At 46.2% G+C, this 25,315-nt stretch overlaps 1 protein-coding gene and 1 long non-coding RNA gene across 2 annotated transcripts; both read right to left on the bottom strand.

The window, feature by feature from the left end:
- Positions 1-1,155: 1,155 nt before the first annotated feature.
- LOC115327431 lies at positions 1,156-5,479 on the bottom strand. Its single transcript, XM_040222807.3, has 10 exons — positions 5,358-5,479; positions 4,934-5,303; positions 4,685-4,858; positions 4,332-4,434; positions 4,171-4,254; positions 3,859-4,098; positions 3,357-3,528; positions 2,164-2,312; positions 1,928-2,105; positions 1,156-1,320 (listed from the first exon to the last, which is right to left on the bottom strand). The coding sequence occupies exons 1-10, from the start codon at positions 5,477-5,479 to the stop codon at positions 1,299-1,301; spliced, it is 1,614 nt and encodes a 537-aa protein (XP_040078741.3). The 3' UTR covers positions 1,156-1,298.
- Positions 5,480-6,773: 1,294 nt separating this feature from the next.
- On the bottom strand, positions 6,774-7,384 carry LOC120850339. Its single transcript, XR_005718115.3, has 3 exons — positions 7,289-7,384; positions 6,953-7,027; positions 6,774-6,872 (listed from the first exon to the last, which is right to left on the bottom strand). It is a non-coding gene; the product is annotated as an uncharacterized LOC120850339 (long non-coding RNA).
- Between the last annotated feature and the right edge of the window lie 17,931 nt (positions 7,385-25,315).

Genomic DNA, 25,315 nt, shown 5'->3' with positions numbered 1-25,315 from the left:
CGCAACAGGAATGCAGTGCTGCTGTGCTGAGGCCTATAGAAATAAAAGAAGTTGCAAGCTGATCGTTTTGTGACGTATTCTTTATTATCAAAATGAAAATGTTTTGCATATATGCTGGGGAAGGGGTGTTTAGTGTATAAAAAGGGAGGTTGTTTTAGTAAAGCCTCAGAATATTGGCCTCTGCATTGTAGGCTCCATTGCATAGTGGTCTATTGTTTCATCACTGGCACTGGGAGGGTTGTTTTTTTTTTGTTTTTTTTTTTTGGGGGGGGGGGATGTTGGGGATGTGAGAACATGCATAGTATAGCCACTCAAACTAGAGACAAAACAAGGGCAGGCACAAGAACATACAAATAATCAGTCACAGCTTATGTGCATGGAAGAAAAGTAATCGTAGAGAGAACCGCCTGGGAACTTGGGGTCTGCCTGCGACATAAAAAAAGGCACACACTGGCAGCAAACAAGAACTTACCTCTGCTGTAAAGAAAGCAACAAATTATTCGAATAAACGTGACTAGACAGAAAGCGAGGCAAGAATGCATGCTGAAGAGACTGGCCGCCCTTGAGCTCCAAGGGAACGTTCAGGTTCCGAGCGTGCACCTGCAGCTTGCAGGGATAAAAAATATGCTTCGTTATCTTCCCTACCTCATGGCCAGTGACTAACGTCTGGCAGCGGGGAGGAGAGTCCTCTTGTGAACCTGGGGTCTGCCTGCGACATAAAAAAAGACACACACAGGCAGCAAACAAGAACTTACCTCTGCTGTAAAGAAAGCAACAATGCAACAAATTATTCGAATAAACGTGACTAGACAGTAAGCGAGGCAACAATGCATGCTGAAGAGACTGGCCGCCCTTGAGCTCCAAGGGAACGTTCAGGTTCCGAGCGTGCACCTGCAGCTTGCAGGGATAAAAAATATGCTTCGTTATCTTCCCTACCTCATGGCCAGTGACTAACGGCTGGCAGCGGGGAGGAGAGCCCTCTTGTGAACCTGGGGTCTGCCTGCGACATAAAAAAAGACACACACAGGCAGCAAACAAGAACTTACCTCTGCTGTAAAGAAAGCAACGAAGTAACAATTTATTTGAATAAATACGACTGACAGTGACACCAAAAAAAGGCATGCTACAAACCTTGCCTTGCAAAGTTGGGTCGCTTCCTCTACTTCAGTGAAAACATGTTACACAGACAGACAATACACTCATGCAACTTGCAGGAAAAAGAAAATCTGCTTCATCCGTAGCATACCTTATGCCATAAACAAGTAACTGGTTGCAGTGAAGAGAGTGCCGTAGGTGGTTCAGATGAGCTTCTGAGATGATCTGCAGTGCAAATTTCAGTGTGAGCTACACCACACAATAGCCAGCAGCCACCGACTATTGTGGAAGGCAAAAAACTCGAGGTACACCTAAGCATTTCTTACGAGTTGTAAATGCGAAAGCATGCAAGCCGCTCCCTTTGTCGTCTGCTGCGTACTGAAAAAACTCGATCTTAGTCTTTCTTGTACAGTTATCGCACATTACGCCATCCTAATAAACATTGTCATCTTCTTGCTTGGCTTTTGTTCAAACATGGCTTACGGCTCGTTCCTCGCGCCAAAGTTCTATCACGTACTAGCGCGCGCGCGCTTCGGGAACTCGGAGGCCATGGATCTCGGAGGCCGCAGCGGCCAATGGGAGCTCCGTCGACGCACGCCAGTCAATGTAACCGAAGGCGAATCGCTCTTATTGGGGTCGCGGCAGAAACTAGGAGCCGTTTTTGCGTTTCGGTCAGCTCGCTCCATGAGACCAGTTAATGCTTTCGCATTAAAACACAAAACAATCATCTGTGCCTTCACTTCGATGAAGGGGGGGCTACGCTTTTGTTATATTTTTGCTGTTAATCAAGCAGCCACGCTACCAGAAATGTTCACTACTCGTGTGAACATACCCGGCATGAGAGGCAAACCGGGTTCGTCTTGCCACGATCAGCTCGCTCTTGGGGGGCCTTGGATAGCTGGCACACATGGGCGGCGGATGTTCCGGTGGATTCGCAGCGACGGCCTCCTTCAAGGTGGGCCATTTCCCCAGGCAGACCATTAACTCGTCCAGGAGCTCATCACGGTACTCTGCAAGTCGATATCTCGTGTCACGGTTTTGTCACCCACTGTTTCCACAATAACATACGAAAAGTTGCGTCGGCTGGCTTCGGGCGTGCCGTTGAGTGGCCCTTCCGTGATCTGGGTGTTGCGATCTTGAAGCAAAGCTCCCCTTCCCTGGTTGTGGCTTGCTCACGCCCGACATTTTCGTTGAAATGAAGCACAGCCACCAAGGTCCTACAATAAAGACAGACACAGCATGGGGCCGAATTAACGCAAGAGTATAAGGTTTCAACAGGGCACAAATTTCATACACTAAATGGAGTAGCACATTCAAATTTGAAAAGCTAGTCCAAACTTGATGATAAATTATGAAGCCTTGTTTACAGGGTGCTGGCTTGAAAACAACCAACGGAACTTTTGACCTTGCTTTGCTCAGGCTTGTTCTCCCAATTACAAGCAATGCACAACAGCAGAAGTGCGCAAAGTGGGGGTCGTGGGGCCTCAGGGAGCCGAGGGCACGTTGGCATTATTTCAGATATTTTACTAGCAACTTCCCAAGCAAGCCATCTTCAATACACTGCACTGCAGGCTTTACAGCATTGGGCGCGTTCAGTAGCGCCTCCATTGCCTCCGAACGGAGTGACTCGAGTCGGAGTCCTACTGAACCTACTGAACGGCAAAAAAACCCGCGGCTCCAAACCCGCTTCTGCACAGTTTCTGCTTCCTCCCCTGTGCCAGACGGTCTCCGAATAAACTGGAAGCAGGCGATGGCGAGCACGATCGCTTCTATTTGACGCCGGTATTGAAGAAGCCTTGACAAGGTCGTTGAAGAAAAAGCGGGTGACTGTACATATCAGTGCTGCTGTTCGAAGTGATGCAACGCGATCGAGCCCTTCGCTTGGCGGTGCAAAGGCAGCTACTGTTATAAAAGGCGACAAAAAACGTCGTCGGCACACGCAAAATAGAGAGCTCGGTGAATCTACGCCGCCGGTTGCGATACTTTTATACAGCCATACATTGTTCTGCCCTTCGTAACGAACTTCCTATAAAATGTATTCGTATACACAAGGGAAGTTCAGCCGTGCTCGGTTGGTCAGGAACTGAAAGCAAGTGCTTGTGTGCCCTCTTCTAGCACTTCGTCGTCTCCCGCCTAACGCTTTCGAAATTTTTTGTTCACATTTGAAAAGGAAGATTTTGTGACAATATACTATAGCAAATTTTTTTTGAGAAATGGTCAACTGAATAGAGGAAGGAACCATTAGGCCAGTTTAGCTTTACCTTGCTTCCATCCCTTCTGGTGAAAAAACCCGAGATTTGGAGGCGAACCCTAGCAGCAGGCTGTTGAAGGCTTCCACGTAGTACGTCTGAGTTCCGGGGGACAGGTGCTGGATATCCTTGAGAAGCCGCGGGCTTGCAACGATACTCCTGAGCTTTTCGTAAGCTGGTGTACCTGAAATATGTAGAGAGCGTGACAGTGTTAACCCGAACAAGTTGTTGCCGGCTTTTCTCAGACCTGAAAGGTTCTCATAGGAACTAATAGTGCAGCGAAAGCTGCTCATTAGGGGCAATAAGTTAGGCAGCAAAACTGACCGCTTTTCAATACCCTGTTTGAGGAAAACATGGAAAAGCACGGATGCCATGTTTGTGCTTACTGTGTTCTGCAGTGTACATATACAGCTATGTGACATCATCAAGGCATGTCCATTCTCCCTCTCCTCACCCCACCACATCAGAATCGCAGCACGGCTATGGTGAACAATGAACAAAATAGTTAACTCACCGACAGCTAGCCAAGCGCGATCGGAGAGCGGCTGGTGCAGGCACTCGTGGTAGGGTCCGTCGTGGCCGTCATGCGTGTTGACCACGTGGTTGAGGAGGCTCATCCACATGCTTACCATGAGTGGGCCATTTCCTTCCCGCAGTGCAGCACAGTGGTACAGGTGGTTGTTTACCGGCTGCACCCACACCTCCAGATCCTTGCAAGGGCCACTCCGGCTTGCTGCGAGGAGCTTCTTCACGCCTTGGAAAGGGGGCATCTGTTATCCACAGCATGTAGGAACCCAGTAGGCAAACAACAATGCGCACAACAAACCTTTGGAGATGTGCCACGTGTCGAAGTAGTGCTTTGTGCCACTCTCCATGGTCCTCATGTGGCACTCCACACCTGGGTGGCGGTCTGCAGAAGAGGGATTGCGTGGTAGAGAGCCCAAGAGCATAGGCAGATTCGAAATTCTTCTGGTAAATTTTATATACCTGACATGAAAGAGGCAATGGTGAAGCCTTGATCCTTGAGCTTGGCAAGGCCGCGGAGGAAGGCCACCTTCTCCATGGCGTTGCTCGAGGGCACTTCAGCTGTCTGATTGCAATATGTATACATTTAATGGTTCAGCAGTCGCTGTCAATGCCATATCTGATGTTGTCAGCTGCATCAACCGGCAAAGACAGAAGGTCTGTCGTGTCTACCACTCTCTTTGGTTCACCCATAAATGCTCATTGCACTGACTAAATACATTTAAACTATACAATTTAACAAAAGATGAGGGATTGTAAATAAGAGATATATCAGTCCTACAGTAACCACTTTTGCCTTGGTTAGTAAATCTTACCTCACGAACTTGCACTTGCTCAATGTGGATCAGCTTCTTGGTGCTTGCCTCATGGAAGGTGTATGTGCAGTACTTGGCGCAGAACCCCGGAGAGTCGCAGCGGCCATCGCCAGCCAGATCAAGGTTCTTGCCTCGTAGTTCTTCCAAGAGCTCGCTGTTGCGTCGTTCGTACACCTGGCAAGCAATAATGGCATTTAAGTGGGTAAGACTGTCATTTCATTTTCAGAACCGCTTTCAGTACTAGCTGACCTGCTTCACCACAGGCAGCAGGTAACCACTCTGGTAGTAGTAGTACATGCGCTCCGTGATCATCGCAATGTTAAGTGACTCGAGCACCCTGAAGGTAGTCGCGACCTGGGCACCTGAAAAGAGAATGCCGGCACAAAAGAGAACATTTCCTGCTCCTTTGCCCCCCAGCATCGGTTGACTCCTCCACTTTCTCATGTGCTTGTTCTCACAGGTGCTTGTCACTGTCAGCAGACTGCCTTTCACTACAGTGGTGTTGCGGCAAAGGGCAAGACACGTGTGGCACACCCGGAAGAGCTCCAGGAGCTGCCCCTCAAAAACAATGTACTTGCCCTCTTTCTGGGGTGGCACCTCTTCACGGTCCTGTTGATCACTAGAAATGTAAATTCAACTTTAATACACACTGGAATTTTTCGAAAACTGTTACCTCAGGAAGCTCTCATTTGCAGAGAGCACGTAGGAGCTGTCGGGTTCACCAGGCGCATCATAGTCGTCCTCCGTGTCATCGTCTTCAATGTAAGGATATTTGAAGTGATTAGGAGCTGGCATAGCATTAGTATGGGAAACACTGCTGAGACAGTGGTCTTCTGACAGATTTTTTTTCCAATGCTTCATTTTTGCCCAGCTATCATCTCAGACCAGTCACACCAGCAAAGTAACCGGGATGCTTAGCCTTCTTTAAACAAATTTCTGTGTAAACACCTCCGGTGAAGTAGCCCCTTCTCGCATTGTATGAGCCATGCGGAACTCCTCACCCAGGCCCACGTCGCTCGCAGCTTGAAAGCAGAGGTCTGAGCCCTCTTCCATGTCGGAACTTGTTTCACTGTCCGAGTCACTGGAGTCATCTGACATGTCCTCCAGCCCATCGTTGTTCTCTGCGTACCAAGGCATATTCGGCTCATCGCCAGAACTTACCTGCTCTGCACTTTGGTCGTCCTCAGATGGTTTGGGTGTGGAGCTGCGACGGTTAGCGACTTCACTGGTGGGCTCGTCCGGGGCTCCAAAGCCGGGGGCCGTGCTGGGGATTGGCGATGGCAGCCGAGCCTTGGTAGCTGTCGCAGGTTCGACTGGTCTGGGCGCTCCTGGGGACCCTGCATCTGGTTGTGGTGCGAGCACAGCGGCGTTGCACCCTTGGTCGACCGATGACGCTAGAGATGCAATACATAATGCAAGCTTAGTATGAAGTCTACAGAAAAGACTGTCAACATGCTGATGCATTGCCAAAATAATTAAATTAATTAGATACTCTGTCATACTCACACACTGGTGTCAGAGGGTCAACAGTGGCCGTTCCTGTAGCGCCTGTCGTGCCGGGGACTGGCAACAGCACCCGAGCCTTGGTAGCTGTGGCAGGTTCGACTGGTCTGGGCGCTCCTGGGGACCCTGCATTTGGTTGTGGTGCGAGCACAGCGGCGTTGCACCCTTGGTCGACCGATGACGCTAGAGATGCAATACATAATGCAAGCTTAGTATGAAGTCTACAGAAAAGGCTGTCAACATGCTGATGCATTGCCAAAATAATTAAGTTAATTAAATACTCTGTCATACTCACACACTAGTGTCACACAATCAACGGTGCCAATTCCTGTAGTGTCCGTCTGTGTGCCAACGGTTGCACGAGGGGCAGAACACCGGGAGCAGTAAGCCTACAACACAATGCAAGGGAGGCTGAGTGCAATATAATGCTCATGCACACAGAGTCGACTCTATTTGGGTCAGCTGAGAAGTTGAGCAACCTACAGAAAAGTAAACATTTGCAGCTGCTGTCTGTGTGCCTGATGCATATAAAAATCTGCTCTCAAAATCAATGAAAGGGTTGAATGGCCACAGTAAAAAATGTCACCAGAATGGTACAAAGGCTTCGTACATCTGGTCCAGCTCCTTGACTAGCATCGCAGGATCCATGTGCAGCCGCTTGCCCTTGCCACGCTTCTGCCGGTTGCTGCGCGCAAGATAATTGTAGTAGAACATGCAGCTTGCACCCAATATACATTGCACACTGGGAAGCGGTAGAAAACTCACTGAAATGGAGCCTCCAGCAGGGCTGTCACTGCTAGACGCAGCTGCTAGCCTTTTCAGTTTTGATCCCCTTGGCAGCTGGTTGGAATACATATAAAAGAAGATGTATTGATGTATTATTGATATTTCGTTTAGTGGAGAATCTGGTTGCCACAGAAGGCCACTGATGGTAAGCTGTGTTTGCAACTTCTTCCTTATGTAAAAGTTACGCAGTGAACCTCAGTTAGCAGCGTTACAACGATTTGCAGTTGCACGCACAACAGTTTGAAAAAGCGACAATGTAATACTAGAAGCTCTATCATAGCAAAGTAGACAATGAAGTTTGACTGAGTCACTTACCAATGATGTTGCACTTGCTGCTGTTGCCGTCGGTAAGAACAGCGTAGGGATCGCCCCGCGTCTCAGTTGCAGACGTCCCGTGACCTTTGTGCGCGTCTTGAAAGCATCCGGAGCGAAATGTCGCGAGCATACCCGAAGAACTGTGTCGCTAGACAAACCCCCGATTGCCTCCAACCAGGTAGCTCTCAAATGATCTGGGACAGCATGGCTGCTGATGCACTCGGCATCGCGATCACTAGGCTTGCAGCAACTGACGGAACAGCGCCGTCGCTTTACGGAAACCGACATCGCCGCCGCTTTACAAAAACCAACATCTCAAAAAAAAAAAAAAATATTGGCACTGGCGCGCACCACCAAACAGATTAAAGATGGGGTAAACGGGACACACGAATCACGCAAAGAGCAGAAAAACAAAAAAAAAACCTGGCACCCCGCGCAACTTCCTAAGTACTTACGATGACTAACTAACACAAGCAACAAGCTCTCTTCAGGAGGTCTTCACATATAAACGCGATAAAACTATAAAACCACCCGAGGTACACGACGTACGCGAGACGCGTTACGAAACGGCGACCATGACAGAAAACAAAATGGCGAAGCTTCTGTTTGTTCCGATATCCGAACGGAAGTTACGATTTTGTAGAACGTTTGGAAACAATTACGACGTTCATTCAATGGACTGTTTCTTAAACCTAAAAGTATGTAATTCAACAGGCGATTTCAAAAAATCACGAAGATTTTAAAACCAACATCTAAGCTGTCACTCATTCTATTGGCCAATGAGAAGCTGAGTTGAATGACCATCACTACCAATGAGAAGCCGAGCTGAATGACCATGGAATTTGCGCGCAAAACTTCAAATAAATCTCTCGCCGTCAATATTGCTCTAAAAAATTTTTTTTTTCGCGTAAAATTCATTTTTTGACACGCGTGTCCCAACCAGACTGTTTAAAAAAAACTTTTTTTTTCTTTTCAGGGGCCCTTTAAAGATTCCCGGCAAACCGAGAAAGGTAGAAATAGTCAAAAGTAGGTTCCCTCTACCTTTTTCTTTCTAATACTAAAATAACGGAGAAAGCGAGGCTGTCATAAGGATGTAACTCCGCTTACAACAATAGATGTGCACGGAGTTTCCGAGAAAACAGAAACGTGTTTTTCGGCCCGGTACGCATCGTAGACTGTACAAACTCTGTGAGAATGTGACGCTAGCGGTTGGGATAGAATGCGCAGATTTCGGAACGTGATGTTACCTGAATAAAAAAATAATTGAGATAAACCACCTTTCTCTAGGATGTCCACCTAAACCAAATTTCGTCAAAACAAAAATTGACATTGTGGGAGCCTGTAGCATTTATTTTAACGCAGCAAACTTGTCGCAAGAAAAAAAAAAAAAAAACCTAAATTCCTTGCTCACGAGTGTTTTTAACTGATATAAATTGAATGAGGGTTCACAATGTCATTTTTGTTTTGACGATATTAGGCTTAGGTGGGCGTTGGCTCATAGGGAAATTGGGTTATTTCCAATTATCTTTCAATCCAGGCAGCGTCATCTCAAAACTTTATGCTTCATCCCAAGCGCAAGATTCACATTCTCACGGAGTTTGAGCTTTCTGCATGGCATAATTTATTTACCCGGGTCAATAAACGCGGCTTTTTTTCTCGGGAACTCCCTTCCCTGTACTTAGACATCTGCGACGTTCAATGACAGCGTGTGTCTACAACGCGCAAAGCATGTAACTAGGACTGTTTGACTGTCTTGTACGCGTCACTAGAAAAAAAATCAATCAATTACCATTACGATTACCCATGGCTAAACATATTTTTAGGTTACTTGATTACTAGAGAAGAACAGTGATTGGCCATTACTTGAAAATGTTGCCGTTACTTTTTATTTCACTTCAGATGTTGAGAACTACAAAATTTTCCACAGTTTTGAAATATAAGAACTAGGACACAGGACGAGCGATAACTTGCAACTGGATGGCTTATTGAAAATTTCACTGAGAAAGCATATCACGCGCGCACACATGTGGCACAACGTTACAGCTATTTAGATTAATAAAGACCACACAGCGTCCACACGAAAAACGACAATCTTATCTACATGGCTAAAGGCGGCAATAGAAACAACGTTGTAATGGTACATGCATCAACATGCAGCTTCATGACATAATAGAATGGGCGCAGATATATCATTAAAAGATTAAAAACAATCTGCATCGAGTAAACAGTCTGTACTCTACGCAACCAAAAATTATAAAAACTAATCCCTACCGATAAAATCGTGCTCTATTTCCATTAAATGTACAGGTGCATGACATAAATGTACATGACATAAATGTACGACGCTAATACACGAGTCTTTGTCACATTCGTATATCAGAGCCACTTCTAGCGTCTCCCTTTCCAATCTTCCTTTTCTACGCCCCGCCACTTTCACGCCGTTCAATGTAGGTTAACACCCACAAGCTTCGCAGGGCATCGGCAGGTGTGAACCAAAACTGTTGATAAGTGAGGCTGCGTGTGTCTCTAGTTGTCACTAAGACAGCGTCCGGTTTGCCATATTGACACCTACCACAGCTCAAAAAGATCATATAAACTCCTTCAGGGACACAGGGAACAAACTGGTTACCACGCTTCTTACCACAAACCGCCAACTTGACCATTGGTCCGCGGATCATTGCATATATATGTGACAACTTGCAAGGAGCTGTGAAGACGACGTCCACACAGAGTTTGGCAGGTATCATTTTCAGGTTGTTCGATACTTTATGCTCATAAGGCACGACTTCAAATTTTTTTTTTAACGTTTCTTGGGTGCAGTGCTTTGGATTTTCAACTCCTCAAGAAGGGATTCCTCTACTCCCACGAGAACAAACGGTGGAAACCCTGACTGTTTCCGGCGTAACGCCTGAAGGTCGAAACTCTCGCGAAGGATGTGCGGGCAAGATTTCAGAAGTGCCGACCGTAGGCATAACGAAGCGATGTCTTTCTTAATCAACTTCGGATGGGGTGAGTCGTAAGGCAATACGACCTTTTTCGTCCGTGGATTATACATCGAGCACACATGTTCAGCCGAGTTGAACCAAACTGGACATCTAAAAACTGTAAGAAAACGTCCACCGGAAGATCCAGGGCCAACATCAAACGGTTGAATCAGCTGCTAAAACATTTAAAATAAACTGAGCTAGCGAGTCCAAGAGTTCGCTTGACTGAGTACTAAGGAAGACGATAAAATCATCAACATATATGCATATCTTTACAATATAAACGTCGACTGTTGCAACTGAAATCAAGCGGTCAACCTTCACTAGAATTATTTCACATAGCACCGGAGCCACACATAAACAAATGCAAATGCCGCGCTTTTAAACGTACTTTTTGTCCATAAAGAAAACAATTTTGTGAAACGGGTCTTTCAAACTGTTCATTTTTAAATTAAGATCACCGAATTACAAACTACTTGTCTTTTTAATCCACCAATTTTGGTGAAGCATCCTTCTAACGTTCGATGTTGCCTTGATAGGAAATTTTTAGAAACGAGGAGACCCATTATAACAGAAAGGGGGAAATTGTAACGGTTGCAAGTAATTTTGGTGCTTCCAAAATTAATCACATATTACTCCTGTGATTACTAACTCGTAAAAGGAATGAAATTATTACCAAAATACTCCAAAAATAAATAGATTACGATTAATTTGATTGCTTGTATCGTTCACGTCTGGACAGCCATGACCTCTCATACGTCCCTAACTCATTTATAGCTCATTAACTATAGATGCATAGGTCTACTTACCATTTAACAGCTTTCTAGGGACATATCATGGTAAGCAAGATCAAGATTGGGCGATGCCGACCACTGATCTCAATTGTAGTAGGCCGGATCGCGGACCGCGGCCTCGGCAGCTGGGGCCGAGTGTCGCCACCGGGGGCCATTGATTGAAACCAGCCAATGCGTGGGACTCTATGGGAAAAAGAAGAACCAAGTGCCGTTTCCCAGCTTTCTAAGCTGTTGTCGGCACTGAAGCTTTTTGGCTGCTTTTCGACAAGGCGATCAAATAGCTTGCGTACAAACATTAAAACTGACAGCCCTCGCAGTTCTTATAAATAAATATTTTGTGGTCGAGAGTACTCCGCTGGGCGACAAATGTCGAGCAGCTCAATGAGGCGAGAGTTACCTAGAGTTACTGCGGAGTCGGTGGCGGTTTCGTTGAGTTGGGTTTAGCAGACGGCAAGCTCGAAGGCTTTGCTACGCGGAATTCGCTCACTCCCGGAAAACCGCTGTCGAAATGGAACTTTTTTGTCATTCATCAACTTCTGGGCTTCAATAAGGACGGTCTTATTGACGGCCAGTTCCTTTGTTTACTCCCGTTACGATAGCAAGCTTGCTAGCTCAGCCGTAGGCGCTACGGTACGTTTGATTTTTTTTTTAATCGGCGTTCAAACGTTTGACAAATACCGATTATATCTCCAAACACCCAACATTAGGAACGCAGCACACCATAAAATACTCGCCTCCGAGCACAGCGTACATACTTCTATATTCCTACTTTTGTGCGTTTCTCCCATAGGCTTGCGTGTATTGCCTGGTGTCAAGCAATGGCCGCCGGTGGCGACACCGACGGGCTCCCGATCCGCGATCCAGCTACACTACAATAGAGATCATTGATGTCGACACAAACACGCAACAAGAGCTCAAACATAAAGACGTGAACGAAGGGGACCGTGAAGGTCATATCTATGATACTGTAAAACGTCCGTGTACAAATCGTGCACTTCGGTTATTGTTAGCTACTGTACATTATTTTTGACGCACTTTAATCGCACTTTAATCGCCAGACAACAAGAATCGTATTGGAATGTAAAAAAAAGGTCGTACGATTTGAAACGGCGTTGTAGCATCGAGTAAAATCGAGTCCTAATGCGAATCCACAAACCACCTTCATCATTCCACTTCGGATTCTCCGTCATTACTGAGCTAATTTTTTCGCTGCAAGTGTGAACCGGCACACGAATTACGCGCGATGTGCCATCCTTTGGCCATTTGGCCATTTTGTTTTAATGCGAAAGCATTAACTGCCCCATGTAACGGAGCTGGCGTTTTCCGTAACCGCGAAGAAACGGCAGAGAAATTCCCTCCGCGGAACGCGGAACGGCTCTTAAAATAACTGCGACGCGGCCCACGCGCCGGATAGTTCCAAGAAACGCCACTGCACAGAGAAGCCCATTCGGCGCTGCTCCGGCGCACCGCCGCAGCAGCGCACAGCGGCTGCTCCCCAGAGCCCGGTCGGCTGGCGTCCACAGAGGCTGCCCCGGTGGCCTCTGCGGAGGATAGCGGGGCTCACGGCTTGTAGGAATACGCTACGTATAGGAATGCTTTCGCATTACTACACGTAAGCGGTCTTAAAGGAAACCTCCGCCGATTTTTTGGTAGACTTCGATTTGGCTGAAAATTTGCAGACCGCGTCAATAACCCTTTCTCAAATGATAACCAAAATATTTTAAGAAAAGAAACATTTTCCGTGAAGTTATTGAGTTTTCAAATTACGCCGGCCGCGAGGGTTCCAGGAGGCAACTCTATACTGGCAACAATGAAAACTCCCTACCTTTCCCTACCCGCGTACGTCACGAATGTGCTGGCAGACGAGCGACTCGGGCAACCGCGGCCCGCGAAGGGGCTTTCTGGACGCCAGCGATCGAGATAATTTTTCCGCAGCTTCAAGGTTGAAAGTTCCTTTGCAATGGGTAGCAATCTATGCTCCGCGATAGATTGTAGAAACAGTGCCGGAAAAAAGCTTCTTTTTTTACCCTTGTTTTCGTGGGAGAAAAAAAAAAAGCGTTCCCCGGCAGCAATGGAGGCCAGCCGCGTCAAGGTGCTTTTGCGCGAGCTGTGTGCCGAGAAAACTAGTGTCACGTGAAACATTTTCACTTTTGCTCGGAATACTTTATAGCCGCGTGCTGCGAGTTGAGTTTCCTTCAGCAGCTGGAGCAGCTTCAAGAGCGGCAAGCGCAAACTCAAGCCGGCTGTGACCATTACGACACCCGTCTAAAGAAGGGCGCTAATAATATCGAGAAATATAGTACACGATCTAGCACTATAGTCGACATTTTGCACAGTCATATTTGTTATTCACAACTGGTTCAGTGATTTTTTTGTTTTTTTAATTTGTTTTTTTATAAACACTATATTTGTTTCGGACGTCGAATCCAGCTCGGGCTACTCTCGGAGTTCCACTCACGCGGCCGATATGTTGAAGACGAGAAGTGAAACGTCTAAACAAAGTTCAAGTCTGAATTTAGACATGAGTTTCGACACATTGCTATTCCTGTCTGATATTACAGAAGTTTATGGAGCAGGTGTTGAGCTCGATTAAAATACGATAGAGCCTTGCCTGGTTTGTTTAATGGTTGGCGGGTAATATTCTTTGCAGAAAAAGTGGTGAAAACGTCTTCAATTTATTCTATTGCGGAGAAATTTTATATAGGGCTGAAAAGTTTTTTTTTTTTACCATGAAAATATCAATGTTGTTGAGGGGAGGCATTTCAGATTTACAGCTGATAAAAACTGTGCTAAACCAACTTAATTTTAAAAATCTTAATATAATTACCCTTTTCCCAAGTGCTCTCGTGGATGGGTGCTTGAACGCGTTGCATTCTACTCAAAGAGTAAAGAGAAAAAAATACGGGTACATGTTTTTAGCAACGTTTTTTAACTTATTTTCATTAAAAGATTTATGATGTCTTTCTGCACCTCACGCACTATTGTATCTTCAAGCAAATAATCTTTATTTTGAGATGACCAGTGTATTTGTGTATTTTATACGCATTCCAAACCAGTCCCATGAGCTGTGTTCAACACTTCTACAATACCCTCGAGGGAGCAGATATTGATGCTTTTAACCCAAATTTCGTAGCTTTCAAGACTGTTGTAACTAACCTGGGAAAATTTTGTTGTGCATCATTACCAAGGCGTCAAGCTGTTCATGAGCACAGAAAATAAACAAATGAATGAATGAATGAATTCCATTGCACCTTGATGCTTGGCTTGTTGGTTGCGAAGTTCTTTTAATCGTCATTTTAACACGATCTTCATGACCAGTAACCTGCCATCTGATCTACACGAATGCAGTTCATTCTATTCTATACATTTCATTGTTTACGAGAATCACAGTCTACATGTCTTAGGTCCCAGCCCAGCACGAACATGTTCATCGCTTTGGAAGGCGAGCAATGTACGCGCCACACGCACGAACGCTGAAAATGGCATCGACCAGAAGCGCTTTTCAGAAATGGTCTACAGATCTTTTCCTAAATTACTTAAGCACCAAGGAGCATATTCATGCCACATGAGTAGTTACACGTGCTGACGCCTGCAACAGCAACTTTTCAAAAGAAGATCTAAAACAAATGGCAGGTTCCTTAAGGTCATACGAGCGTGTGGGGCATCTGTAGCCACATTCCGAGCATTTTCCGCGGTGCTTTGGCAATTCGTCAAAAAACGTATTGCGTGACTCTTCGACCTTTCTTCGCCAGCCATCTTCTAGTAAAAGGAGAACGGGTTTACTGGAGATATGAAACTAGCGAGCCGCGGCTTGAGTGTAGCGAGTTGCAAAAACGGTTTTATGAAAATTCCAATTGCTTCCGTTTTTCTTTTTATTTTTTTTTTTTACTTTCTTATAGTTAGGCACGTAGGCCAAGACCATACTTTGTGCAAATATAGATAATTATCAGCTTCAAACAGCACGAACGGCCAGGTTCTTTTGCTGTTAGACGCGAGAAAGGCGGGCGCGAGCGTACCCGATTGCCGGCCGCGCGCCTCGCTGCACACAAGTGACGTCACGCTTGGGCGGCGGGGAAAACTGGAGAAAAACTAGGGAGAACGATGTTTCGGTTTCGGCAGCAAACAAAATATCACTTTTTTAATTAACTAGAGTTAATCTGGGAGAACGACATAGCATTTCGGAATCAGGAAGCCATCCGCATTCAGACTATGCCTTTGGATTAGGTAGCTCAAAATGTCGGCGGAGTTCCCCTTTAAGTGTCCTTCTGTAATATTTTCATTTCGTTTTCTATTCTTTCTTTCTTACCGACTTACTCAAAAGTCACTGACGCACAACAGTCTAAAGTAGTCAACTGGCGCTCGTCACCGCTTGGCCCTATGCAACAAAGCTTTCGTACCATGGTTGTTGCCCAAAACGGGCCAACAAGAAGAGAAAAAATCGTATTTTTCGCCCACAGTGTGCGAAGAAACGAAAACGATAACTACAGCACGGTCGCGCAATGCGGGTTGAATGGTGCTGTCACGAACCTGAGGACGGAGGTACGGTTAATTCTCCTAGCCGTCTTGGTTGGCGTCGTGCATATCACTGACGACTGCCACCAGAAGATCCGTGAAGTGGATAAGAGCGGTGAAAGTTTCAAAAACCATCGAGCATTACGCGTCGCAACCGGATAGTGCCAAAGTGGCATTTTGCATAACGCGAGTACTGTTTGAAAACAAGTCTTTCATGCGAACGGCACGATAATACTCTCTTCGTCGCGCGATGGACCCTATTCCGGACTCCCGGTTCAAGGAATTCTTGAATGGATGGTTTTTGGGCGTCGCACGAGCGCTCGCGAATATTCCACTCAAACATCTGGCACCCAAGAAACCGTGAAACCGTGAGTTCCGAAAAGGGTCCATTTTTGGCAAGACGCCAGGGCCGCCCTTTTCGCCCTCTTCATCCGGCACTGCGGACATGAAGCGGTAGCTACAGCACGGTCGCGCAATGCGGATTGAATGCTGCCGTCACGAACCTGAGGTCGGAGGTACGGTTCCCCATCACCTCATGGCGGGGGGGGGGGGGGGGAAATAATTTTTCTATTTCTCGCACGCGCGGCGGCGACGACATGAGACAAGGTTGTCTCAGCTGAAATTATTATTTCTTTATACCGGAATGAAAGTTCTCTGGTTGCTGGACCACTAACTCGCTGGTCTGGTGCCACTCACTGCGTGCTTCTCGAGCGTTCAGAGGGCGCAGTTACATGGTGCGGCACTCGCTTGGTCCGGCAATCACCTTCCGCTCCGCTATCAACATTTGGGCGAATAAAGTGTGCAGGGCAACCAAGGTGTCCACTGCCATCGAAAGTATTAGTCCAGAGCCCATATTAACAAGGATAACTCGCGCCGCCACTGCGGGATACACGTTGCCAATCTAACTTCACAAAGATGCAGGATACGCGTCCCAACTGGTCGGCCCGGAACGCTGCGTCGTTCGGACGAGCACGCGCCGGACACGTGCACTGCCCCGTTGCATGCAAGATCTTTAGCCCTCAATAAGCACAATGTTTTTTTTTTTGTTTTGTTTTTGTTTTTGTTTTTGTTTTTTTCGTGAGGGATTTTTGATGTTTTTCCTCTTCTTTGTCAAACATGACTACAGGGCAGTATTCACTGGCGGCTATTGGCGATCTGCGTGACCAAAAGTGTTGCTGTGGTTGTCCTTCCACGATTGGCAAAACGCTCATTATGACGTCTTAAGAAAGGTTATATCTGCTCTCATCGGCTGAAATAAGATCAAAATCAAACTCTCAACTCTGACGGTGTTGATTTAGTAACGTGATTACTAAGCTTTAACCGCGTTTTACGTACAATCGAACTTGTCGCTTGCTACTAATTATCTTGGTTTGACGGCAGGGATAAGAACCATAAGGGGACACCACCGAAACATCTCGAAGCCAATAGTTCTGTGCTGTATGGTGAAGTGTGTGCTGACAGCGAGCGCCTTCCAGGCTTCTTTCGCACCATGATAAGTTCTTTTACCCACAGCACTAAGTTCCTTTACCCTCAGCTCCTGCTGACGACGACATCTGAATACTTTCTAAGTTACCTACATCTTTAAGATGATCAACTATGTTGTCAGGCTTCCCAAGTTGACCATTAATCCTTTCTGCCGTCGTTGAATACATGCGCTGTGCTCGATCGCTATGAGGTAAGTGCAAAGCCTCTCCCGTTTGAGTCACCAGTCGATGTGGGGGAGATGTCGGTTAGGTCGCACGTCGGAAAAAGAAGAAACGAACAGTGGTAAAAAGTAAAATTGGAAGTATCGAAATAAAAAAAAAGAAAACTGATCTGGTTCGTCTGATCATTTATACGCAAAGATGGGAGAACGGGTGGAACAAACAACCAAAACATTTTAAATGGGGTTAGATCAAGGACTCGGAATTTAGGAGAAGACCGCCGTACAAAGAACGCCGTACAAAAAACGCCGTACAAAGAACGCCGTGGAAGCGGCATGGCCCACTGACATATTTCAAGGCGAAACATCGCCCGCCACTTAATTATACATATGTTATGGGATATATAACGAGACGTAATGTGGCGTGACTAAGTAAACACGTCACGAAGAGACTACGTCCAAAAAGTTTCAGTAGGATAGCCAAAATGAGCTACAAGATTTATTCCTGCTTCAAATAAAATTTATAGACACAAAATTCGCAAATTTGTTATAGTATATTTAGTGTTTACCTTATTTTAGGTTGTGTATGTTCGGTGGATACATATCATAATGTGTAAGAACTGATTCCAAAAGCCGGTGGTGGAGGTGAAGCGATCCGAGAGCGCTGAACATTCGCTCTTTTAGGGCAGCACATACCAGCTCGTGCTTCTGCTTGCACAGAAATACGTCGTACTGAGATGCATCACTCTGAGACTACGAAAACTGCGTCCCGCACTAGACGACATCTCTAAGTTCACAGGGCCGGCCTGCTAAAGCTTCTTCTTAGATAAAGCGGTACGAGAGGAAGCCCCCACAAAGCCAGTGCACGAGCTGAGTCAAGCAACATTGGCGGCCGCCATTTCTTGGGCAAGCAGCGTCCGATTGGATCCGAATCCTTACGAACGCTGGCGCAGAACTACTTCTCGATGAGAACTCTGGCAGAGTTCGCCTGTTAGATATGTTGCGTGAAGACGTGCTCAAACTATGGCGGAACCGTATAATAGACCTCTTGCAAAATCGAGGCGATCCTAGCAGCGTAGCGCCGGGGAAAGCATCTTGGAAAGCCTTGTCAACAGTTTCGGTTTTGATTTGCCAATCTCACTTCACGATATCCCGTTACAATCAAATAAATTTCTTTCATTTGGAAATATGTGACTTTCCTTAACTTTATATTAATATGTAGGTGCATGTTGACTACCAATAAAAATAAAATAATTAGGCACTTTTTTTAGAGAGGAGGGGGGGGGGGGGGGGCTCCCGGCGTGCCAGCATCTGTGGACATGTAAACAGGACTACGGAAGTACATAGGGAGGAAGAAGAATCACTGGTTCGGTCATCCTGTTCCATCTCCTCAACGGGCTTCTTAAATTATCTGTTCGTCTGGTGGGTCATGCTTCACTCTGGGCAGGTAGCCAGGTCGCCCGAAAGGAATGGTTCCTCGGTTCCTCGACTCTTACTTCTCGTTTAGCTTAAGCAGCTCCTTACGGCCGCTGGTGGTTCGTGTTTCAACGGTTGCTCTCAAGAAGGTGAATGTGGGCAGCAATCGAAGCGACCGCAGACTTTATTTCCATGCAGTTCTGAGGTGCATGGGGCGATCGAAACCGAAAGCATGAAACCCCAGTCTATGGCCAAAGAGGTGCCATAATGCAACGCGTAAAGTGATGCTAGCAAAAAGTTTTTAAAGCTGTCTCTTTACACATCACGTTCTAGATGGCGCCTATTTCTTTGAGGGATCTAATTATTCGCGTCTTCAGGTTTAGACACTGCAAAGACGTTTAGACGCCTTTGCAGTGCTTCTTTTTTTACTACCTTCCTTAAGGCGCTGCTTCTAAAAAGCAGTATCAGGCCATTAAAATATGGCCTAATACTTTATTTTTCGAACCATAGTTTACTTTTTTAAGTGTACAGTAGGCACTAAAAAAAAATTAGCACAAGTGATCGACAGCCGAAGCCGTTAAGTTGCCACACGCGGCGCTGCGTTGTCGTGAGTACTAAAGCCCCTTGATAAAAGCGTTTTTTACAAGTAACGCCAACCATTGTTGTGGAAGCGCGCGAGACACGTGCCATGAGCGGGTGCTCCGCCGCCACTCGCTTCCAAGGCCCGCTCATTTGAGTGCTGTGTCGCCATTTGCTTCCAAGGGCCGCTCGAGACATGGGCCTCGTGCAGTCGCGCATTTGACGCTACTTGCAAGACGAACGCAAAGACATCGAGGGGCTTTAGTGAGTACAGTACACAGAGATCCAGAGTGGTTGGGCTGTTCCCAATAGACCATTTGCTATTGGCGACGTGCGCGATCAAACGCTTCGCTATGCCTTTCACAATTGGCCGAATACTGACTATGACGGAAGCAAAGGTTCTCTCATCAACAGGAATAAGAGCAATGTTAGAACTTCAATTTTGAGGGTATTGGCAGTGTTGGTTTCAGGGCGCAGTGATTTTAAGCGTCCACCATGCTAATAATAAACACGGTTGAACTTGTTCTTCGCAAGGTAATAATGACGTCACCAGAGGAAACCATAGGAGGGCGTCACCAAAAAGTCTCGCTGCTAATATTACCCAGGCATCAAGGGGAATGCAGGGATTGGTGTTTTACGCGCCACACGCGCACGCGCTCCCCGTATAAAAGATTCGAAGTGAATAACCAAAATAAAGCGTTGACGAACACGCGTGCAAGATGCCATTTCTTTTAGGTTTTTGCTTTAGAAAAATTACTACTGCTGAGGCCAGCACGTGCGGCGCGTGGAACACCAATCCCGGCATTCTCATTGATGCTTGGGTAAGATAGGAAGTATTCACTGGCGGCCATAGCTGTGTGCGCAAATGCTGAGCGCGTGCTGATGGCGAGCTTCCACAGTTCTTTTGTAACGTGCATTCCGCACCCTCAAGATTGCCGGTCTTAGCAGCCTATTGATCTGGGCTCGTTGAGAGCATGCGCTCCAGACAGCACCCACAAATATGGCACCCAGTGAATACTCCTTATAGCAATAGGTCTATTTTCAATCTCGGGGATGCTGCGGCAGACGGTAAGCTTTTCCGAATATTTATTTTTTTGCTTGCTACAATGGTGTTGTCATCGATGATGATTGACAATTCAGTGTATTAAATCATATAATGACGGTAAAGCAGTAAATAAAAAAAGATGTTATCGACGCTCTCAACGAACGAGCAAAACGTGAACAGCCATGTAGGGGCGGCGAAGGATCTACAACACAGCCGCGTTCCCAGAGCGTGCTCTGGGAACTGCTGCTGTCTGTCGACCTCCCACGTGTTACAAATATGGCACCTCCTATTGGCGACGTGAGCGATCGAAAGCGTCGCTGTGGTCGGCCCACCACAATTGGCCCAATGCTGACTATGACGTCAGCAGAGAATGTCTCATCGACGGAAATAAGAGGAATGAAAGACCTTCAATTTTGACGGTGTTGGCAGCGTTGCTTTGAGAGCGTTATGATTTCAGGCTTCCACCATGCTCATTACAAACACCATTGAACTTGTTGAACACAAGGTAATGACGTCACGAAAGATAACCAAACGAGGGCGCCACCGAAACATGGTGGCGCCGTCCTATGGTTCCCTCTCCTGACGTAACTATCTTGTTAACAAGTTCGATGGTATTTGTAATGTGCATGGTGGAAGCTTGAAATCATTGAGCTCTGAAAAAAAAAAAAAACACTGCCAGCACCGTCAAAATTAAAGTTCTTACATTCCTCTTATTTTCGTTGGAGAGAAATTCTTTGCTGACGTCATAGTCAGCATTCGGCCAATCGTGGCAGGCCGACCCCAGGGACGCTTTCGATCGCTGACGTCGACAATTGACCCCGTAAGTGATGACGTCACAACACGGCGTCTGGGTCCAAACAAACCGTTGCTAGGGACGTTGCTATGGACTAATGCACGGAGACTCTATATGAGGCTAGATTTTGGCCTACAAGTATTAGTCAATATTTTTTTTTTTTGTAAGCAACCTAACTTCTTGATATCTCATTATGAAGATGTTCATGTCGTCTCAGTGTCGTATTTCAACAATGAAAGCCATTTCTGAAGTATTACATTCCGCTTTTCTTTGGTAGCATACGACACGATAGACTTGCTGGCCTCTGTTGCAGCGGGCGTCTTCATTGAAATGCGTCGGTAAACAAGCGACAAAAAAAAAGTGGATTGCCGTGGCCGTAAAAACCTCCGCAATGTGGGTTTTTTTTGTTTTTTTTTTTTCTGTGAAGAACGTAGCTTAGTCCAGAGGGGTGAAAACGCCGTAAAATCAAACCACGTCATGCAGATCATTTACGACGACGACCTGAAGTGCGTTACCGGCGTAGTGTAGGCCAGTATGAGAAACAAATCATTCGCCGTCAAGGTAATTGTTTATTATTATATTATTATTAATATTGAGGTTGTCAGGTTATAAAGAATTCCATGTCTATCGCGATTTTTCAGTAACCATTGCAGCGATGGTTACAACCAGTCACGACGCACCCTCGCATAGCGCGAGTCCACAAACAAAATTTGGGATCAGGACCGATCGCCTGAAGTGCTTTTCTCACGGGTCCAATATGCGATCTTCTAGGAGACGATCATCTCGATCGACGCCCGGACTTTCGATAAACCATATTTTACATCGCACTCCACCATGAATTATTTTAAGTTACTAAAAATCATTATATTTCAAACAAATTCAATATCAAAATATTGTCCTTATTCAAACGATTGAACGACGGCGCCGGCTTGGCCGGCCGGCGTGTGGCAGTCGGCATACTTCTTGCATTCGTTGTCTGCTGCAGGCATCTTGAGGACCGGAAGTTGCAGCCGTAAATATTTCAGAAACAAGCGATTACCGGCACCACTTCTGTCGAAACATATATGACATTCAAGCTTTCTATATTTGTGATCTTGAGAAGTTTAAATCCTACTCCTAATATTTGAACGTTCGGGTTTTCGTAGCGAAACCTAGTCCATAACAACGACCCTAGCAACGGTTTGTTTGGACCCATGACGTCACACTTACAGAGTCAATAGTTTTCGACAAGGCGAGAACGAAGGAGAGGGGCTTCGGTTGTCCCGGCTCCAACGTGAGGTTCGTACCCTCGACAACGTTCGGGCAACTGGTGCACCTCAAACGCTCAAGCGCAGTCATATATAGCACGGCAGGAAGGTATCGGGCGCGTGCTAGGAGGTAGGGCGTTCAAAAGACACGCTTTGCCGTTTTCATTTTGTCGGTGGCTATGTCGAGCGCAAGCTCTTCTGTTTCTGGCAAAGCGGTCGCGATGATGTCAGAACCCTGAGCTCTTATTGGTCGATTGTAACATATTGTGGGCAAAACCCAAACCATCTATCGTTAAGGCCTGCCCACTATCGTTCCAATCAAAGCCAATCGAAACTTGGCGTTGTTCTGACGTCACCGTAACCCCCGCGCAAGAAGCAGACGACCTTGCTCTCCGAACTGGCTATTTTCATCGCGTGTTTTTGAACACACTTTTTTGGAGTTGTCTTCATACCACCAAGCGCTGTGAATGTCTGATTCGCTCGTGGAGACTAGCGACTGACCCCGCCGCCACAGCTTTCCCTTTTTGCCGTTAGGAGCCGTCAAGGTTGCTTGAATTGCCAATCGTCGTGTCCGTCGCTGGAGAATGCGAACTTGGGATGAGCTTGCACAACCCTTCCGCATCGCGCATTCTAGAGCTATTAAGTAAGCAACGCTTCAGAGTAACGACGCTTCGGTCATCTCGATGCTTAAGATCACGGTCGCCAGTTTTCTGAAGCGTTGTCTGAAATCACGGGAAACGTTTTCCCCTTCTACAGAAATGTTAGCACAGTTTGCGACGGAGCAAAATGATGTCGCCTGAGCTTCCTGTCACTAAAGCTGAGGAAATCGCATATCTAAATTGTGACGATCGACATTTGCATCTCATTTGTTTAAAGTACCAAGATGGCGGCACCCACTAGCAGATCAAGGAACGGAGTGTCCCCGATAAGTGCATTCCACGCAATGAAGATTGTAGTTCTCAAAAGATAAAAAAAGGGCCGCTCTGAGCTTGCGCTGTGAACTCTGTGCTCAAACACGGCGCTCAGTGAATACCGCCTATAGGCAATCTTGCTCACGCCATGTTGGCGCGACTGAAGCGCCACGTGACGCCCTTTCGCTGACCTAGCAATCGCTCGTTTCTGCTATTTATTTTTAGGTACCGAATGAACGTGTCTATGTACGGAATGGCAAGCTGCTCAGAGCCACCGCTCCGCCGCCAGCCTCGGCGTGCCGAATGGCGGGCAAGCGTGCCTGCGGGTTCCCAGCAGACCGCAGTTCCATATACGTACGCGATGTCCATTGTGCCAGCTCCCCGCCTCGGCGTCCTTTAATTACCGCAGCCGTGTACAAAGCGCCGACGCATAACCAACCGAAACCGGGTTCTTTTGACGGGGGTCTTAACCCTACAATTTGCTCTCTCTAGAATTCCCAGCTTGAGAGAAAGAAAAAATAAAAAGGTTACGGTTTCATTTTGAATCCAAATCTTTTCAGTGGAGCTCGCTCCCTACGGAACGCCGTCCGAACCGTAGGTGAAAACAAAAGTAGTAAAGGAAGGAACGACGCGGTGCCGACTGAGAAATGGGGACATATTCTCCCACCGCTTTAACAATACGCGAGGCGAAATGAAAAAAAAAAGAACGAAATAGAGTTAAGAAATAAGTTGAAAGCAATATAAAAAAAGGTTCAACATTTTTTTTTCAAAGAGTGCTTCTCAAACTTTACTTGGACCAGTGTGGAAAACCAGATCCAGTGGAGTCCTGTTGACAGAGAAAGGCCGAAGCCTGTGAATAGACCGACCAAATTAAGCGTTCGGTGTATGCGTGACGCTGCCTAAATTGGTGTGTATATACGTTTATACAGCAGGAAGTTAGTCTGCCTTAGTGACCGTCCGGTGTCTCAATTGCAGCTAAGCAACTTAGCCAGTGCGGTACAACCGCTAGCCTGGGGTCTTTAACGCGCATCACGCAGTAGTGATACAGGACCGCATGTCGGTACGATGAACATCATCGAAACGGGCAGGGGTCGGGATTGAACCCAGGGCATCTGGGTTCTGCAGAGCGAGCTTTCGCTCCAAGTGTTCCTAGCTGGTGTACGCTAGCCCGCAAATAGAGGACGGAGTGCTCTGGGGGAGGGCGGAATTACAGCAGTTCATCGAACACTTTCCAACAGCGTCACTGCATCAAGCACTGCTTCAAAGTCGTCAAACGCCACTAAGACTCAAATAAAAAGTAACCGTCTGCTTGCTAAGGCTCGTATGCTGCGTCGCGTTTCTCAACTTTCTCTCCTCCTCTTTCCCCATCTTTTTTTTTTATTATTATTATTCCTTCTTTTGCTGTTTGAACCCGTCAATGTACTGAAGACCCGTCGATTTGACTAGCTGCGCTCTCATTCGTTGTTACGCGGTTTTCAACAAAGCTCAACACAAAATACAATTAAAAAAATAAAAAAACAGCAATACAAAGAAAAAAAAAAGCGAAACTTTATTGTCGTTCTTTTTTTTTTTATTAAACAAATCGAGCCGAGATTAATCTTCGCAAGACGTGCACCTAGGCCCTCGTACCCACATTTCTGGAGAGAAAATAAATTTTACCTCCCAGTTTGTTTCTGTTTTCTTTATAAACTATTAGTTTATTCAAAGGTGGTACCGATGCCTCCGGACAGGCGCCAAAAAAGATAGCTTTTAAGGCACCCTCACTTTGCCCCCCGAACACTTAAAAAGCGTTTGCACTCAACGAACCCTTTTGGATAGAGATGAGCGTAAACAAATTTATTGACACAAAAGTTTTCGAGAAATGTTCTTTTAAAAAAGAGAAAAAGAACAAACGCGCACTTTTTGCGCGAAACATGCAAACTTCCGCCGTTTCATTCTTAGAAGAAAAAACGTTTGGGGCTATGTACCCGTCATGTGGGGGCTTTATAATTTCGTAATAAGGAATAATACAATCAAACAAGTATAATTTTTTTATTTTTTTTTTTTTTTTTTGTACGGCCTGCATCTAAAAAGGGTTTCTGAGAAAGTTTGTTTGAACGAACGT

This window comes from Ixodes scapularis, unplaced genomic scaffold, assembly GCF_016920785.2.
Source record: "Ixodes scapularis isolate PalLabHiFi unplaced genomic scaffold, ASM1692078v2 PGA_scaffold10__122_contigs__length_95168666, whole genome shotgun sequence".
NCBI lineage: Eukaryota > Metazoa > Arthropoda > Arachnida > Ixodida > Ixodidae > Ixodes > Ixodes scapularis.
The sequence above is the reverse complement of the archived record's forward strand: the minus strand, read 5'-3'. Positions and strand labels throughout refer to the sequence as shown.

Excerpts from the sequence above, each read along its gene's own strand:
- LOC115327431 (XM_040222807.3), bottom strand. The coding sequence starts at position 5,479 with ATGCCAGCTCCTAATCACTTCAAATATCCTTACATTGAAGACGATGAC. Across the intron at positions 4,859-4,933 it reads TGCTGCCTGTGGTGAAGCAG|GTGTACGAACGACGCAACAG; the intron begins GTCAGCTAGTAC and ends ATTGCTTGCCAG. Across the intron at positions 4,255-4,331 it reads CATTGCCTCTTTCATGTCAG|ACCGCCACCCAGGTGTGGAG; the intron begins GTATATAAAATT and ends CCTCTTCTGCAG.